Source organism: Gamsiella multidivaricata (assembly GCF_025024155.1).
Source record: "Gamsiella multidivaricata strain RSA 2152 chromosome Unknown BC939scaffold_13, whole genome shotgun sequence".
Lineage (NCBI taxonomy): Eukaryota > Fungi > Mortierellomycota > Mortierellomycetes > Mortierellales > Mortierellaceae > Gamsiella > Gamsiella multidivaricata.
Window position 1 is genome coordinate 378,466 of NW_026251721.1, and position 14,351 is coordinate 392,816.

General features: G+C 50.1%; 3 protein-coding genes, 1 non-coding gene and 1 pseudogene across 5 annotated transcripts; 1 reads left to right on the top strand and 4 right to left on the bottom strand.

Moving 5' to 3' along the window:
- Window positions 1–3,495: 3,495 nt before the first annotated feature.
- Window positions 3,496–3,568, bottom strand: BC939DRAFT_t53 (annotated as a pseudogene). The gene has a single exon. The product of its transcript is annotated as a tRNA-OTHER (tRNA).
- Window positions 3,569–5,907: 2,339 nt separating this feature from the next.
- On the top strand, window positions 5,908–5,981 carry BC939DRAFT_t47. Its single transcript has one exon. It is a non-coding gene; the product is annotated as a tRNA-Val (tRNA).
- Window positions 5,982–9,391: 3,410 nt separating this feature from the next.
- On the bottom strand, window positions 9,392–11,185 carry BC939DRAFT_443050 (uncharacterized protein). The gene is made up of 3 exons (XM_051554476.1): window positions 10,015–11,185; window positions 9,609–9,972; window positions 9,392–9,466 (listed from the first exon to the last, which is right to left on the bottom strand). The coding sequence occupies exons 1-2, from the start codon at window positions 11,047–11,049 to the stop codon at window positions 9,883–9,885; spliced, it is 1,125 nt and encodes a 374-aa protein (XP_051415178.1). The 5' UTR covers window positions 11,050–11,185; the 3' UTR covers window positions 9,392–9,466; window positions 9,609–9,882.
- A 359-nt stretch (window positions 11,186–11,544) lies between these two features.
- Window positions 11,545–12,865, bottom strand: BC939DRAFT_443052 (uncharacterized protein). Its single transcript, XM_051554477.1, has 3 exons — window positions 12,610–12,865; window positions 12,085–12,521; window positions 11,545–11,975 (listed from the first exon to the last, which is right to left on the bottom strand). Exons 2-3 carry the CDS (start codon window positions 12,424–12,426, stop codon window positions 11,841–11,843), a joined length of 477 nt encoding a protein of 158 aa, XP_051415179.1. The 5' UTR covers window positions 12,427–12,521; window positions 12,610–12,865; the 3' UTR covers window positions 11,545–11,840.
- On the bottom strand, window positions 12,841–14,348 carry BC939DRAFT_443053 (uncharacterized protein). Its single transcript, XM_051554478.1, has 3 exons — window positions 13,641–14,348; window positions 13,251–13,414; window positions 12,841–13,143 (listed from the first exon to the last, which is right to left on the bottom strand). The coding sequence occupies exons 1-3, from the start codon at window positions 14,265–14,267 to the stop codon at window positions 12,924–12,926; spliced, it is 1,011 nt and encodes a 336-aa protein (XP_051415180.1). The 5' UTR covers window positions 14,268–14,348; the 3' UTR covers window positions 12,841–12,923.
- Window positions 14,349–14,351: the final 3 nt, after the last annotated feature.

Consider the following 14,351-nt stretch of genomic DNA (forward strand, 5'->3'; position numbering starts at 1 on the left):
AGGGCATTGACTCGACTCGGACGGCGGCTGTCGCCACAGTGTCTGCAATATTGTTGCCAGTGTTGGTGCTGTGCCCACGGACCCACCTCACCTCCACCGACCCAGACCGATCCTGGACAATTTTGTGTAGTGCTGCCCAGTGTCCAGAGTACGTACTACGGAACCGCTTACGAGGTAACGTGTCCGCACGGGAACGCACAAGCTGCTGGTATTGTTGCACGACCGCTTGGTTGTCGAGCTCCACAATAATGTTTTGGTCTGGTGGTGCAGATAGGATGGCAGCTAGGAGACCCATGAGTTCTGCTTTTGCTGAAGAAGCGTACCCGTCTGTGCGGCCCTGCACACACCTGACCACGGGCTGCGATCGATCAACGACCCCAAAGGCCATGGCTACGTCTTCTTGACCAGTGTTAATCAAAGAGCCATCGGAGGAGATGACTCGCGGTGCTGTGTTGTCGACAGGAGATTCTCGCAGCTGTGACACAGCAACTGCCTCAGCGTGTGATAAGCTGACTGGTCCAATTGTGGTTCTGTCTGGATATAATGTGCCCACCTCCTCAGACAGCTGGTGTACAGGCAGCAATGGATACGTTTGGCGTTGAGGCAGTAGACGCAACTCTCGTTGTTGTTGACGCTGTAGTCGACGTTCGCTGTTACGCAGGCGTCGGCGCTCCCGTGCCTGCTGGGTACCGTACTGGGCATGTATCGCTTGCGATGCACGTGCGCGTTGTGAGTTGATGTCTTGCAAAAGTGCTTTTCTGCGCCGAGCAGCAGAGTCTAAGGCAGCCTGTGCGCGTCCTCGTAGGCGAGCCAGGACGGTGTGATACTGCGCGCTGTTAAGATCCAAGAGTGGTGAAAGGCTGCGGACAGAGGTACGGCTGGCTATCTCGTATCGCCTGTGATTGGCGCGCGAAGCACGGTGCACGCTGTTGACCTTTTGTTGTAAATCGCTGGTGATGGCGGCGCTTTCGGTATTGTATGCAGCATGGGCGCCCTTAATTTTCAATGCACACCTGTCTGCGAGGCGAGAGAGTGCAGCATCTCTGCTGGTAGCAATTGCAGCGAGGCTGGGAACAACTTGTACCCCATTGTCCGCAGTACTGGGCGCCTGAGGTTGGGCGGGCCCCGTTGGCCACGTGATGAGAGACAAGGCAGCAACTGTGTGTGTGTTTGTTTGTGAGAAAAATATTTCTGTTGGGTCAAAGTCCTCGCGCGAGGTGCCGTTCGCAGGTTGCTTTCCTTTGTCCTTCTTCTCCTCCGACATGCACCTCTCCTCTTCCTCCTCATCACTGACATGTCGCTCAACATCAGCATCAGAAGATTCATGGACTGTAGGTGTCACAGATTCCATAGCAGCGAGACGAGCCAGGGCTTCGGCACGTCGTCTTGCTCGAGGGTCAACTAGCGGTTCGTCCTCGGACTCATTACTGGGAGCAGGAGAGGGACAAAGCCGAGTCTGGGCAGTCGGAGGCGCACTAGCAACAGCACCTTCCCCTGCTTGGTCGTGGACAACACCGTCGTCGTCGGGACGGTTGTCGTAGTTGTCGACATCGCCAGCACGTAGCGCATCATTGGTTGCTGGAATGCAGATATGGCGACGTAGACTATCGTACCATTGTCGTGGCCTGTTTTTGATATACAGCCTTTGCTTCAGCTCGGCCCAGCTTGCCAGGGCAGTACCATCAGCGGTGGCCACATCGAGTAGGCGTGTCACACCGTCAATACTGAGTTGACGTGCAACTTTTCGGTACACCTTCGGGGGCAGAAGGAGGGCGATCAAGGGATTTGGATCAGGAGTGCTTGATGGCTGGCCAAAAACAATCTGGCGGCCGCACATGAGACGGCACACATGGCCCAGGAAGTTGTGTTTGGTGAACTGGGCTCCAACAGCAGGCAGCTGGCAAGGCGGGACAGGCAAACGGCACTCAGCCTGGTGCGCCAAGGATCTTGCTTCCATAACCTGACCCACAAGCCCTGGATCGTTGAACCGAAGCAATGCAGTAGAGATCTGCTCCTCCTCCTGCACGTCTCCAAGGTGTCGAAGTCCGTAGAGGCGTCGATGGAACAGGATGCTGTTAGGCGTACCTTTCGGCAAGCCGACCTTCTGCCGAACCATACCTGCATATTGGCCAATAATCTTGGTAAGCTCTTGGTCTGAGAGAATGGTTGTCGTGAGGCGGTATAGAATGCGCGGGATGAGCACATTGTTGACGATGAAAATTGCCTGCTTGTCTGTGATAGCTTTCCTGGATAGCAGTTGACACATGGACTTGACCTCCTGCTGCACGAGTTGACGGGTGTGTGTGCCTTTGCCATCAGCGGAGAACCAGACACCAAGCATTCTGGCAGCCGTCGCTTGAGGAAGTGCCTCGATGATGTCGTCACCAAGTTGGACAGTGTGATCACCTGTGGTAGGGTTGACGACCAATAGTTCTGTCTTTTTTGGATTGATCTCGATGGAGTTCAAGGAGAAGAAACTCATCGCAATTTCAATGATCTCTTGCATACTTTCACGGTTAGGTGCTGCCCAGGTTGTATCGTCTACAAAGGCCAATGCGGCAATAAAGAGCTGCGGATCCGGGAGCGCAGGCTGCGGGAAATGGAGATGATGGTGTTCAGCCAAGGCAGCCTTGCGCATGACCGGATACCCAAGCCCGGAATCCATGACCACACTCAGCAAGATTTCGTACGAGATGCGCCAAAACAACGGACATTCTACCCCGCCCTGATCCAGACCGCACTGAGAATGTTTTTTTTTTTTTTTTTTTTTATTCAACATGGCCTCCGAGAGAGAACAATCAGTGCTGGTTTCCTAGTGAATAGTCTCTGAGACTTGTGTCTATCTGGCCCTAAATCTTCTAGTGTGGCAGTCGCACCATCTCCAACAACTTCACTGTAACCTCCCTAAGCGTCCCGAGGTCTTTCTCCTGCGATCCGCTCGGCTAGCTGGCAGGCTCCTCACCTGCAAATCTGCCAAGACCATCTCTCCAATTGTAACCTGTACATCTGGGAGATGGTCTTGGTTTCTTGAGAGCACGGAATCCGTTCTACTGGCTTGCGAGCCGAATCCTCTACTATTGTAACATTTCCTCCTCCTCCTCGTCCCGTCTTTCCTCCACCTGAGGTCACTGGATGTGAGCTCAGATTAGCCTATTATAAAGTGGGCCTACTCACTTTTGAACTTATACCTGTAACCCCGGCAGGGGTAGCTAAGACGCATGCTGCCAGTGCAGTGGAATAACTTGTACACCCTGGTGTATAGCTGGGAAGTTCTGAACCAGCGCCTCTCGAAGTCCGGAGGCTAGCGCAAGGGCGAAATTTATTCTGAGCATTTTGTCAAGCGTTAAGGAAGGGGAAAGGAAACCCACAACGATTACATGGGGTAGTGCCACTCAATGTGGGGGTCGCCGGGGAAAGGAAACCCACATAACTGAAGTGGGGTAGTACGCCCGACTCATGCTCCAAATAAATTTCTATGCGTAGCACATATTACTGTGCTTTAACCAGGGCTCGAACCTGGTCCCTTCGCGTTACAAGGGAGGTGCCCTGACCAGTATGCTAACTGAGCCATCGGGCCTACCGCACTGAGAATGTGCATTTTATTTTTTTTTATTTTTTTTTTTTTTTATTGCACTGAGAATGTGCATTTTTTTTTTTTTTTTTTTATAACAACTTGTCTCTCGAGTCAATTGACTCTGCGAATCTATCAGACTAACTAGCAAAGATCTACTATCGCTGTCCTCACCACCAAAGCGGAACCGATCCACAGTCGCCAAAAGACAGGTCACATTCCCCGGGCCTGCCCCTAGGGCCTGCGCAACAATTGCCACACCTCATCAGTGTGTTAAAAGCTGAAAACACCTTGTTACAAGAAGGGTATCTTCCCCATCCCCTCCATAGTTGTCAACCGCCTCCTCCCTTGCAGGCAATCCAGCAGTGTCCGATCCGCTGCGTCTGGGTCAAGCACGGGGCCAGGGCAGCTCCCGTTTACATGGTCAGCGAGTAATGCACCACACGGACATTGGTCATCGTCGCTAATATATCCATACCCATCACTCCAGTCCCCTCTCGGTCCCTTGTATGGAGTTCGTTTCATCTTGGCTGTGATCCCCCATTCTCGCTCTCGAGCAACAGTGGCCTTGCAGCGTGGTTTCCAGATCAGCTCCGTAGCTTTCTCCTCAATAAAGCCGACGAACTTGTGAATGACCTGGCGCGCAATCGACGATGGCGAGGTAAATAGACTGCCCCACTCCTTGATAAGGCTTACGGGTGTGATGCCACGGCATAAATCGCTGATGCTCCAGGTCAGATCCGGAGAGCGGTCATGATACTCGTCGCCTTTGAGCATTGATCGGGTCCCGGCGATACAGGATAGACCTCGGATGTGGGTCTCGTTGTTAGGACAAACCCATCGAATGGGTTTCGGTGCAGCAGCGGCGGCTCCAGCGCGGATCCTATCACGCTCTTGCTGCTTCTTGCTGTTCTTGTTGTATGCGGTCGTTGCAGCTCGTCCCCACTTATCAATCTGCTGTAGCCCTTCGCGCCAGATCGCCTTGTGGACATCTCTAGTAGCACTGCACGTCCACAGGTGATGGTTGTCTTCGTCCTGAACATCGCAGACGCAGCAGACACGGTCAGGATATAGACTCGGGTGGCGAGCCTTCATGGTATTCAGGGTAGGCAGTATACCATGCAGCTTCTTAATATGATGTGTCCTCTGAGAGGTATCAGCAGCACTGCTGAAGAACGTGTGCACAGAGCGCTTGTCGTGGACATGGGCAAGGGTGGACCGCCACTCCACGTCGGCAAGATCTGGTATCGCTCTCTTGACACGACGTTGGGTTGTCCAGGCCTGATGACGCCTGATTGTCGTCTGCTGCTTGAGTAGCTGCCGCAGATCATGTTCCACAAGATGGTCGTGGCAATGTGCAAAAAAGCGGATGTCTTGCTGCTCGCTTAAATCAACCGACCAGGGCATTGACTCGACTCGGACGGCGGCTGTCGCCACAGTGTCTGCAATATTGTTGCCAGTGTTGGTGCTGTGCCCACGGACCCACCTCACCTCCACCGACCCAGACCGATCCTGGACAATTTTGTGTAGTGCTGCCCAGTGTCCAGAGTACGTACTACGGAACCGCTTACGAGGTAACGTGTCCGCACGGGAACGCACAAGCTGCTGGTATTGTTGCACGACCGCTTGGTTGTCGAGCTCCACAATAATGTTTTGGTCTGGTGGTGCAGATAGGATGGCAGCTAGGAGACCCATGAGTTCTGCTTTTGCTGAAGAAGCGTACCCGTCTGTGCGGCCCTGCACACACCTGACCACGGGCTGCGATCGATCAACGACCCCAAAGGCCATGGCTACGTCTTCTTGACCAGTGTTAATCAAAGAGCCATCGGAGGAGATGACTCGCGGTGCTGTGTTGTCGACAGGAGATTCTCGCAGCTGTGACACAGCAACTGCCTCAGCGTGTGATAAGCTGACTGGTCCAATTGTGGTTCTGTCTGGATATAATGTGCCCACCTCCTCAGACAGCTGGTGTACAGGCAGCAATGGATACGTTTGGCGTTGAGGCAGTAGACGCAACTCTCGTTGTTGTTGACGCTGTAGTCGACGTTCGCTGTTACGCAGGCGTCGGCGCTCCCGTGCCTGCTGGGTACCGTACTGGGCATGTATCGCTTGCGATGCACGTGCGCGTTGTGAGTTGATGTCTTGCAAAAGTGCTTTTCTGCGCCGAGCAGCAGAGTCTAAGGCAGCCTGTGCGCGTCCTCGTAGGCGAGCCAGGACGGTGTTGCACTGAGAATGTGCATTTAGAGAATACATGCATTTAGAGAATGAATATGCGATTGGATGATAGGCTATATAGATGTTTCCGTGACAACGGTTCTCAACAAGCTAATGCGATCGTTTGTATGGTGTAGTTGGTTATCACGTCTGTCTAACACACAGACGGTCCTCGGTTCAAGTCCGAGTACAAACACTTTTGCCACGTTGCGAGCTTACACTTTTTTTTCAAATTATTTATTCGCCGACCCCTACCTACCATATGTACTGTAGATGTGTCGACCCCTCTGCTATTTGCCGACCCTTACTTCCTTGGCTGCATACAAAAGTTATATGTCGCCCGATCGACTCGTCATACCCCTTCTTGTCTATTGTCGCCCCATCAACTAGCCACATGGATCCCTATCTATTCATTGCAGCAAGGGGGGTGCGACCGAGTGCGGCTAAGCTACCCATGGCCAGATTTTATGGCGAAATCACGGGTAAAGCCAAACACTTAGCGAGCCAGTCATTAGATGACCCGGGGATGTGCATAGCGGCGCTGAAGATGTTGAACAAGGCCATTAATGAAAAAATGGGTCTATTTGCCATTGAAGGCCCAATGATCGCAATTACAAAGGGAAGAACCAAGGGAAAGCGACTCAAGAGCAGCATGGAGCAGCCCAGTAAACGTAAAAAGCCGAGGACGACCTCGACATATTAAAAACTTTAATAAGATCAAAAAAATAAAAAGACCTCGCGCGCGCAAGATCCTAGCTCTAGTTGATATATAGGAGATCAATATGGAGTCAATGTAATGGGGTGAATCTCATTGTTCATTTGTAAGATTAAAAAAAGCCATTTTAGATGGCACCGGGTGACAAACAGGCAAGGAGCAATATAACAAGTTGATGAGGTAGCAAGCAGCCGGGGATCCATATGTCTAGTTGATGGGGCGACAATAGACAAGAAGGGATATGACGAGTCGATCGGGTGACATATAACTTTTGTATGCAGCCAAGGAAGTAAGGGTCGGCAAATAGCAGAGGGGTCGACGAATAATCACACATCTACATATGGTAGGTAGGGGTCGGCAAATAAGCATTTTCGACCGGTCGGCGAATAAATAATTTAAAAAAAATCGAGCCGATGGCCACGATGCCTTCCTCTTCACCAAGGAATAATCTATTTGACAACCCGGGTTGTCAAATAGATATAGATTATTCCACTATTTTACGTGGATACATGGATTTCCTCAAGGGGAGGGGTTGTCAAATATATGACTGGCAAACCAAGTTGTCAAGTAGGGTTTTGCGGTACGGTGATAGTTCATCATGCGGAGGTTCGAGTACAGGCATGCTCGAATGACTGATGAAGGGTTACCTATCTTGTAGGGTTGCAATAGTTCTCACCTCATAGTCGAAGGATGCTTTTCGCTTCGATCGCCAAGCAATTAAGAAAAGAAATCGCCGATGCAAAGAACGGAGTCGGCTCTATCGAGAAGTCTGGTCCGCTTTGTGCACAAGCGGTTTGTGTATATGAACACCACCCAACAGCTGCAGCGCTCGTTGTCTCTTTCAGTCTCATCGATCGGGCAGGTTTGTTGTTGTCGCACTCGATATTATTGTACGCGTGATTTAGCTTTCATGCATTCCTCCGTCAGCTCTGCGTGCTTAATAGCCCGTGTCAATTCAGGGCTGGAGCAAAAATTATAAAAGGAAGGTCTTTAAGGGTTTGCCATGCAGTTAAGGCAAGTTGACGCGAACCGCGCTGTGCCAATTCATCAGTTCTCACCCACCTCATAGACCTCGACAGCGGTATGGCCGTGCTACATGTTATCAACGAAGCGTCTAGCACTATCAACGAAGTATCTCTTAATAACTACGAGGTGCCAAGAGCCATACCACTGTCGAGGTTTATGAAGTGGGTGAGAACTGATGAGTTAGTGATGAAGGTTGAATCTACGCGCTTTTATTCCCAAAACGACATCATCTTCCGATGGTCATCACCCTTCACTCACCATACCCTCCTTACATCTCTCGCGCCCATGACTTGGTAAGTGCGCACATTTCCTTTAGAACCACACAGAAACGGCTTGCCAAATGCAGCCTGACTGTTGAGTGGATACAGATTTAGTCTGAGTACGGTCTGTCGACCAGGTCGGTTGCGGTAGGTTGGTCATTGGAAGGGTCGCATAGCAAGTACCACACGTTGGCGCTATGATGTTCTTTCTTTGAAATATGTGTGGTCATGGTAGAATATCTTGTCAAAGGCAGCCTGACTGTTGAGTGGATACAGATTTAGTCTGATACGGTCTGTCGACCAGGTCGGTTGCGACATGATGGTCAAGTGATGGGTCGCATAGCAAGTGCCACACGATGGCGCTATGACATCCATCGCTTGACTCCCACTGCTATTTTGTATTCTGGTTACCACATGCATCGCGCTTTAGACCAGCTACTTATCAAACCATGTTTCGTCTTCTCTTTTCAACCATACGTGATGATGCCGAGAGTGACATGACCAACAGTGGCGATACGGACGATCAGGTCCATTGGACGAAGGCGAGAAAGAGAGCATTGGACCTTTGCTTTTGCAGGCAATAACAAAAGGTACTCTGCAGACACTAATCACTACGTTTTGGTCTCATGTATTTGTAGATCAAAGAGATAGTGGCAAACTGAGTACCATTCAAGCGCGAATTGAAGTAAATAAGTGAATTGGTGAAGATGGATTCCATTGGATGATAATGGCGTTGAGATCAGCCAGTAGAATTCAAAGTTTACTTCCTCGTTATTCTTCGTTCACAAATGATGGCGAAGGGAATTCACTTTTCTCTTTGTTCACACACCTCAAGATATGCCTCGGGCTCGACCAACACTCAGACAACGACTCATCAGCGCCTGTCTTCAGGAGTTCTTCTTGGCATGTGGTGTAGCACTCGTTCTCATGGAGCACTCCCTTCCGGTCAACATCCATCAGGTCGAGGCATATGCCTTGCTGGTTACGCACCTATATCAACACCGGCACCTACTACCTCGGGGCCGCAGACTAACTTCGGCAGATTTGAGAAGGGTACTCGATGAGTACAATGATAACGACTTCAAGGCCATCATACGCTTAACACCTGTCGAATTCCAAGACATGGCAGAGCTGATCGCTGGACACTACGGCTTAGTGGAAAGGGATTACGACGACGAGGATGGGCTATCGAACATCAAGCTGCGGCTCAACATCACACTGTTTCGCCTTGGCACCAAAGGTATATCGATAAAGAAGGTTGCGTGGATTTTCGGTGTCAGCGAGGGGTCCGTTCACGGTTATACCGGGTGGTGCATCGAGGCTATTGACGCGCTGGCGGAGAACTTTGTGGTTTGGCCGGACCATCAGAGACGGGCGGAAATAAGCCGATGGTTCAGAAAGGAGAAGGGCTTTCCAAACTGCATTGGAGCTGTGGATGGCGTTCCTTTTCCATTCGATATGGCTCCGAAGTACGAGACTAAGACTTGGAACACGCGTAAATACAGGTATGCAATGGGTGCAACTGCCATCTGTGATCATATAGGTCGCTTTATCTACGCGTCCACCGGCTACATCGGATCAATGCATGACTCCACGGCATACAAGAACACTTCGCTTTACAAGAGAAAGGACGAGTTCTTTCGAAGAAAAGAGTATCTGCTTGCAGATGCCGCCTATGCCCTGACCACCACAGTTATTCCCCGATACAAGAATGCTACCGGTGACCAAGAGGTCTTCAACGCGCTTCATGGTATTGCCCGCGTCAAGATCGAGCATGCTTTTGGCATGCTAAAGCGCAAATTCCAATCGCTACACAACCTACCAATATGCATCGACTCCAAGAGAGACATTCGCAAGGCATCCCAGTGGATCGTAGCTTGCATGGTGTTGCACAACTTTATTCGCAGGGATGCTCAGGAAGAGATCGTAGACGAAACGGTCGTTAGAGATATAGCAGCGCGACTTCGAGCAGATGATCAGCAAATACCAGAAGAAGCAGAGGAACAGAATGAGAGGCAGCAAGGGGTGGAGAGAAGGGAGAAAATAAAGAGATGGGTGCTTAAACACCATTGACCATTGAAGCGCATAGCCACCGATTATGACTTCATAGTTTCCACCACCACCCGACTCCCATCCTTCTCACGCCTAGCAAGATAGTCAGACCTCTCCTTTGTGAATGCCGCCACCTCGCGCTTGAATTCTACCACCTCGCGCTTGAATTCTACCACCTCGCGCTTGAATTCTGCCACCTCCTGCTTGAATTCCTCTCTTAATCGTTTTAATTCGTTCCTCTCTATCTCCTTCTCCATTTTGATGCTTCTCTTTTCCTCTTCGAGGTCTTCTCGGCTCTTTGCCAACATCTCCTCCTGCTTGCGTATCAACTCTGCCCAGCCTAGAGTGACATTACTTGCATTGTCGCCCGCGTTTGTGTTGGTATTTCTAGCGTTGATGAACGCTCCTCTTATCGCATCAAGGGTCGCCTGGAAGGAGTCTGGTAGGCCGTCGTTACCCTTTCGACGCTTTCCTGCTGTCCTGGCGTGCGCTGCACCTCTCTTCGCTGGCGTGGCCCTCACATCGCTATCATCCTGGACAGCAGTAGTTTGATTATCCTCATCCTCATCCGTCTCTATTACTTCTGGGGAAGTCTCTATGTTGTAGTATTCCTCATCTCTGCGGTTGCATGTCTCTCTTGGAGGAGGGGGATCCCTTGCCAACGTACCTCCCCATACTGCATCAAGTCGATCAAAGGGAGGGCATAAGACGAGCATTTCCTTGCGAAGCGCGTCAACATCTCTCGTCTCTCCTCCTCCAGTGACCTCCGATAGTGCTCTGGCAGCGTCGTACTTCTTCCTTGCATTGATGATCCTGTACTTCACATGGTTGTTATCCCAAGTCACCCTGTGTTTATCGTAAACAGCCTTGCTGATCTCGTCATATAGGTCGATTGCTCTCTGACCAGCCACTGGATGTTTCTTGTTGAGTCTCTCGTGATTGTAAGGATCGGTTATCCAGTCCAAGAATGTCTCCATCCCCAATGTGTTCCAAAAGGTCTTGGCGCGCTTGGCTTTGATAGATGTATCAGCTTCAATTCGGGGATCTGGCGTGGGCGAAAGGCGAGCAGGTTGCAAGGCGGATGTTGTGGCGCGTGCAGCTTGTGCCAAAGGCGTAGGAAGTAGAAGGGGCAGGGATAGCTGTTGCATGGTGCTTGGTATGGCTGACTGAGAACGAGTGAAAGGCGGCTGGTTGGCCCGCAAACTATTCATGTCGTGCACCTTAGACGACTGTCCGACGGAGTGAAAGAAGCGGTAAGATTCCGAAGAATGTGCGTACCGATGAGACTGGGCAAAGTGGGACGAGCTGTAAAGATTCTGCTGCCCGTTCGAAAAGGAGAACTGTTGATGAGCAGACAGAGGTGGTTCGGCGGGCGCTGAGTAGTAGGGAAACGGATCATTGGTAGGTTCAATAGAGGCGTTTGAGGGAGCAGGTGAGGTATAGTATGGTGGAGGCTGCTGCTGCACCTGCTGCTGGTGCTGTGATTGTTGTTTGGAAACATGCGGGTGAGGTGAGAGGTAGGGGAGAAGTGGAAGAAAGGAGAAATTCACTTTCGTTTTTCACTTCGATTTGGAGAAAACATCAAAAAGATAATATCGTCAACGATTGGATAACTTTGTTACCGAAGGTGAATTTTTTACTTTTCACCTTTTGCGCACTTGAATGGTACTCTGTATTCACACAGCGAACATTTCCTTTCAAGCACACACACCCTGCCATTGTTTGTTTCTTTCTCTCTGTCTTACTTTGCTTCAGCAAGAATCACTAACGATGATGAGCCAACTGTCTTTTTTCTCTGTCGTCAAACCCTGGGACGCCTATAGGATCGCCCAGCCGTACAAAAATTCAAGCTACGCTCCACAAAGGAAGGTATTCATTCTATTCAAATATATTGGGCCGCGACTTTCTGACGGGGACTCTAGCTGCTATGTCCAAGGAAGTTAAGGGCGCCAGGTTGGTCCAACCTTAAACGTCTTCAGCATCGACGTCTGGCCACGCACGTTTATTGGACTTGGCAGGAATGAACAGCACGGAAGGAGGGGGAGGTTGATTGTTTTGTGGAGATGTAGATGGTAGTAGCTCCTTCATCGCGCGAGCTAGCGTTTGCCTCATAGCACATGCAAAGCCTATAGTGTGCCTTTGTTTTATTAAAATTGATCGAAAACCAGGTTAGAAGCTGGAAGATTGGATCAATGCATCATCATGAGTGCCATACGTAGTCGACGCTCTTGTCATTTCAACGTTACCGTGAAAGCGAGAAGGATATGCAATGAGTCGGACATGAGCCACTCCTTCAAGGTGTACTCGTCGTAAGGAAGCCAGACACTCTTGCTGGTGGTCTTTCCTGCTCCATGCACATCTTCATACCGGCGCAAGGTGTAAAAATCAAGGTGCAAACCACGGCCCTCCGCGATGACAGGAAAGTGGACTGCAGCATCTAGCCCTCTTTCCAGTAGCACAGCGGTGTTCAGACGAACAGACTTTCTTTGTTGGTGATCACACACATCCGCACTTGCATTGGCAGGCTTGAATTCGAACACAGAGATCTCTGTTTCCCAGCTGAAGTTGGAGTACACGCGGAGCGACATGTCTACCTTCCTACTCCCAATGTACCTCGAGGTGGCCCCAAAGTCCTTCTCGATCACGAGCCTCGCATTCCTGGTTGCTGGGGACGAAAGCTCTCCTTTTTGAGCATTAAATGTTAATACTAATGATAAGGTACACAATCATGTAAGGAGCACCGCGGATGAACAAGCACAGATGAAACTTACGGGATCCCTCGAGTGAGTTGAGTGTCCAAGAGAAAGTTCAGGATGTACGCCCACATCGAGACATATACATGCTCAGTGGAGGGTGGGGCGAGTTGATTTGACTCTATGATAGTGCAAATGTGGTTCATAACCAGCAGAATTTTTCGTCTCGCACTTCTCGAAGCCTCAGCTGTGTCATGTACAGTGGCTAGCTGGACTTTTATTCGACTCGTGCTAGGCCAATGTAACTGTCGAATCGAATTTCGAATTTCATTCGAATTTTACATTAGCCTAGCACAAGTCGAATAAAAGTCGAGAAACACTGCTAGCTGGGCCTAAATCCACTGCTGCAGGCTTGGCAAATGTGGCACGGCGTACGGGTCATTGTCGAACCCTGGGCAAAGTGCAAGAAGCATGTCTTCCAAGAGAAGTATGACGGGCTCTTCTTTCACTTGAAAGCTTGGTAGCGCTGACTGACTCTTGATCTTGGCAGCAAGAGACAGATTGTCAACCGCCCCTGTCGGGATCGTGTTAATGATCCCAGAAAGAAGTACCCTATTGTTTGAGTGTTGCATCATCTTAGTTTGCAATTGTTATATAAGCCATGGGGTGCATGATCTTATAAACACACACTGCCCACAAGCAGGAAGGGATTGACTTACAACAAGTCCTTGTTCAACACAAGTTCCTGAGTTTTACTCCCCTTCGAACGACTCGCAGGTGCTTCATCATCCAGAAGCATTTGTTGAGCGCACTCGAACATCTCCTTATGGTTGGAAGAGATGATGGACGGAATTCTGGGAAGCACAGCCGACTCACCACGGACCTAGACCGATAGGATGGAGTAATGGAAATTACAAAGGTTGGCGATCTTGGTGAAATATAATGAGGTTCCAAAAGTAAGTGAGAAAGAGACACGATATTTATTAATCAACTCTAAATTAAGTTTCAGAGTTAATGGATTTATATGGCAATAAAGTACACTGGACTCGGCTGCATATGCAGCACCCGAGAGAGCGAGAGAATTGGGGTTTCGGTGTTCACGTACTCACCTTCCTGTAGATGTAATCAATAAGAGTATAAAAAGGCGTTATCATCGAATACGACAACATCCCCTCAACCTCCTCGATGGTCTCTTGATTTCCTTTCAAAAATGAGAGGCAATGCATATAGTTAATAGGTATCATCATTGCTAAATTACGACCACTGCTATGAGACGGTCTACTACCTTCCGTGGCGGATTTCTCACGATCGTCCCCGCCTTCCTCCGTATCACCTTCACTCTCCGCCAGTGTTTCTAGGTGATGTTCCTGGCTCGCTCGTTCCTGGCTCAGAGAGTGCTGCGTGTATTCATATTTGGCTTGTTGGAGCCCTACCTGCTGCGTGATCACGGCAGCCTTCTTGGCAGACACTCTCGTATTCAGCTTCGTTTGAACATTTGTCCAGAACTCCTCCTCGCGGTTCGTTTTGAATTCTGCGAGTGCCTTCTCTAGGCGCTTCCGCCGCCTTTCGTTGATTTTGGACGAGTTGATAAGAACAAGGAACGCTTCGTTCGCTGACACTCTATCAGTATAATTGAAGTGCTTGGCGAAGCTGGGCAGAGATACGTGTTCATTCTTCTTTGACTGGTCCAAGACCCATAGGATGCGCGATGTGGTTGGAGCTGGAGTTTGGTCCATGTCAATGCGTTGATCCACAACGGTGGACTGTGAATTCCACTCATAGATCAAGAAAGCGGTGTGAGCCTGGCTCGATTCTAGGAC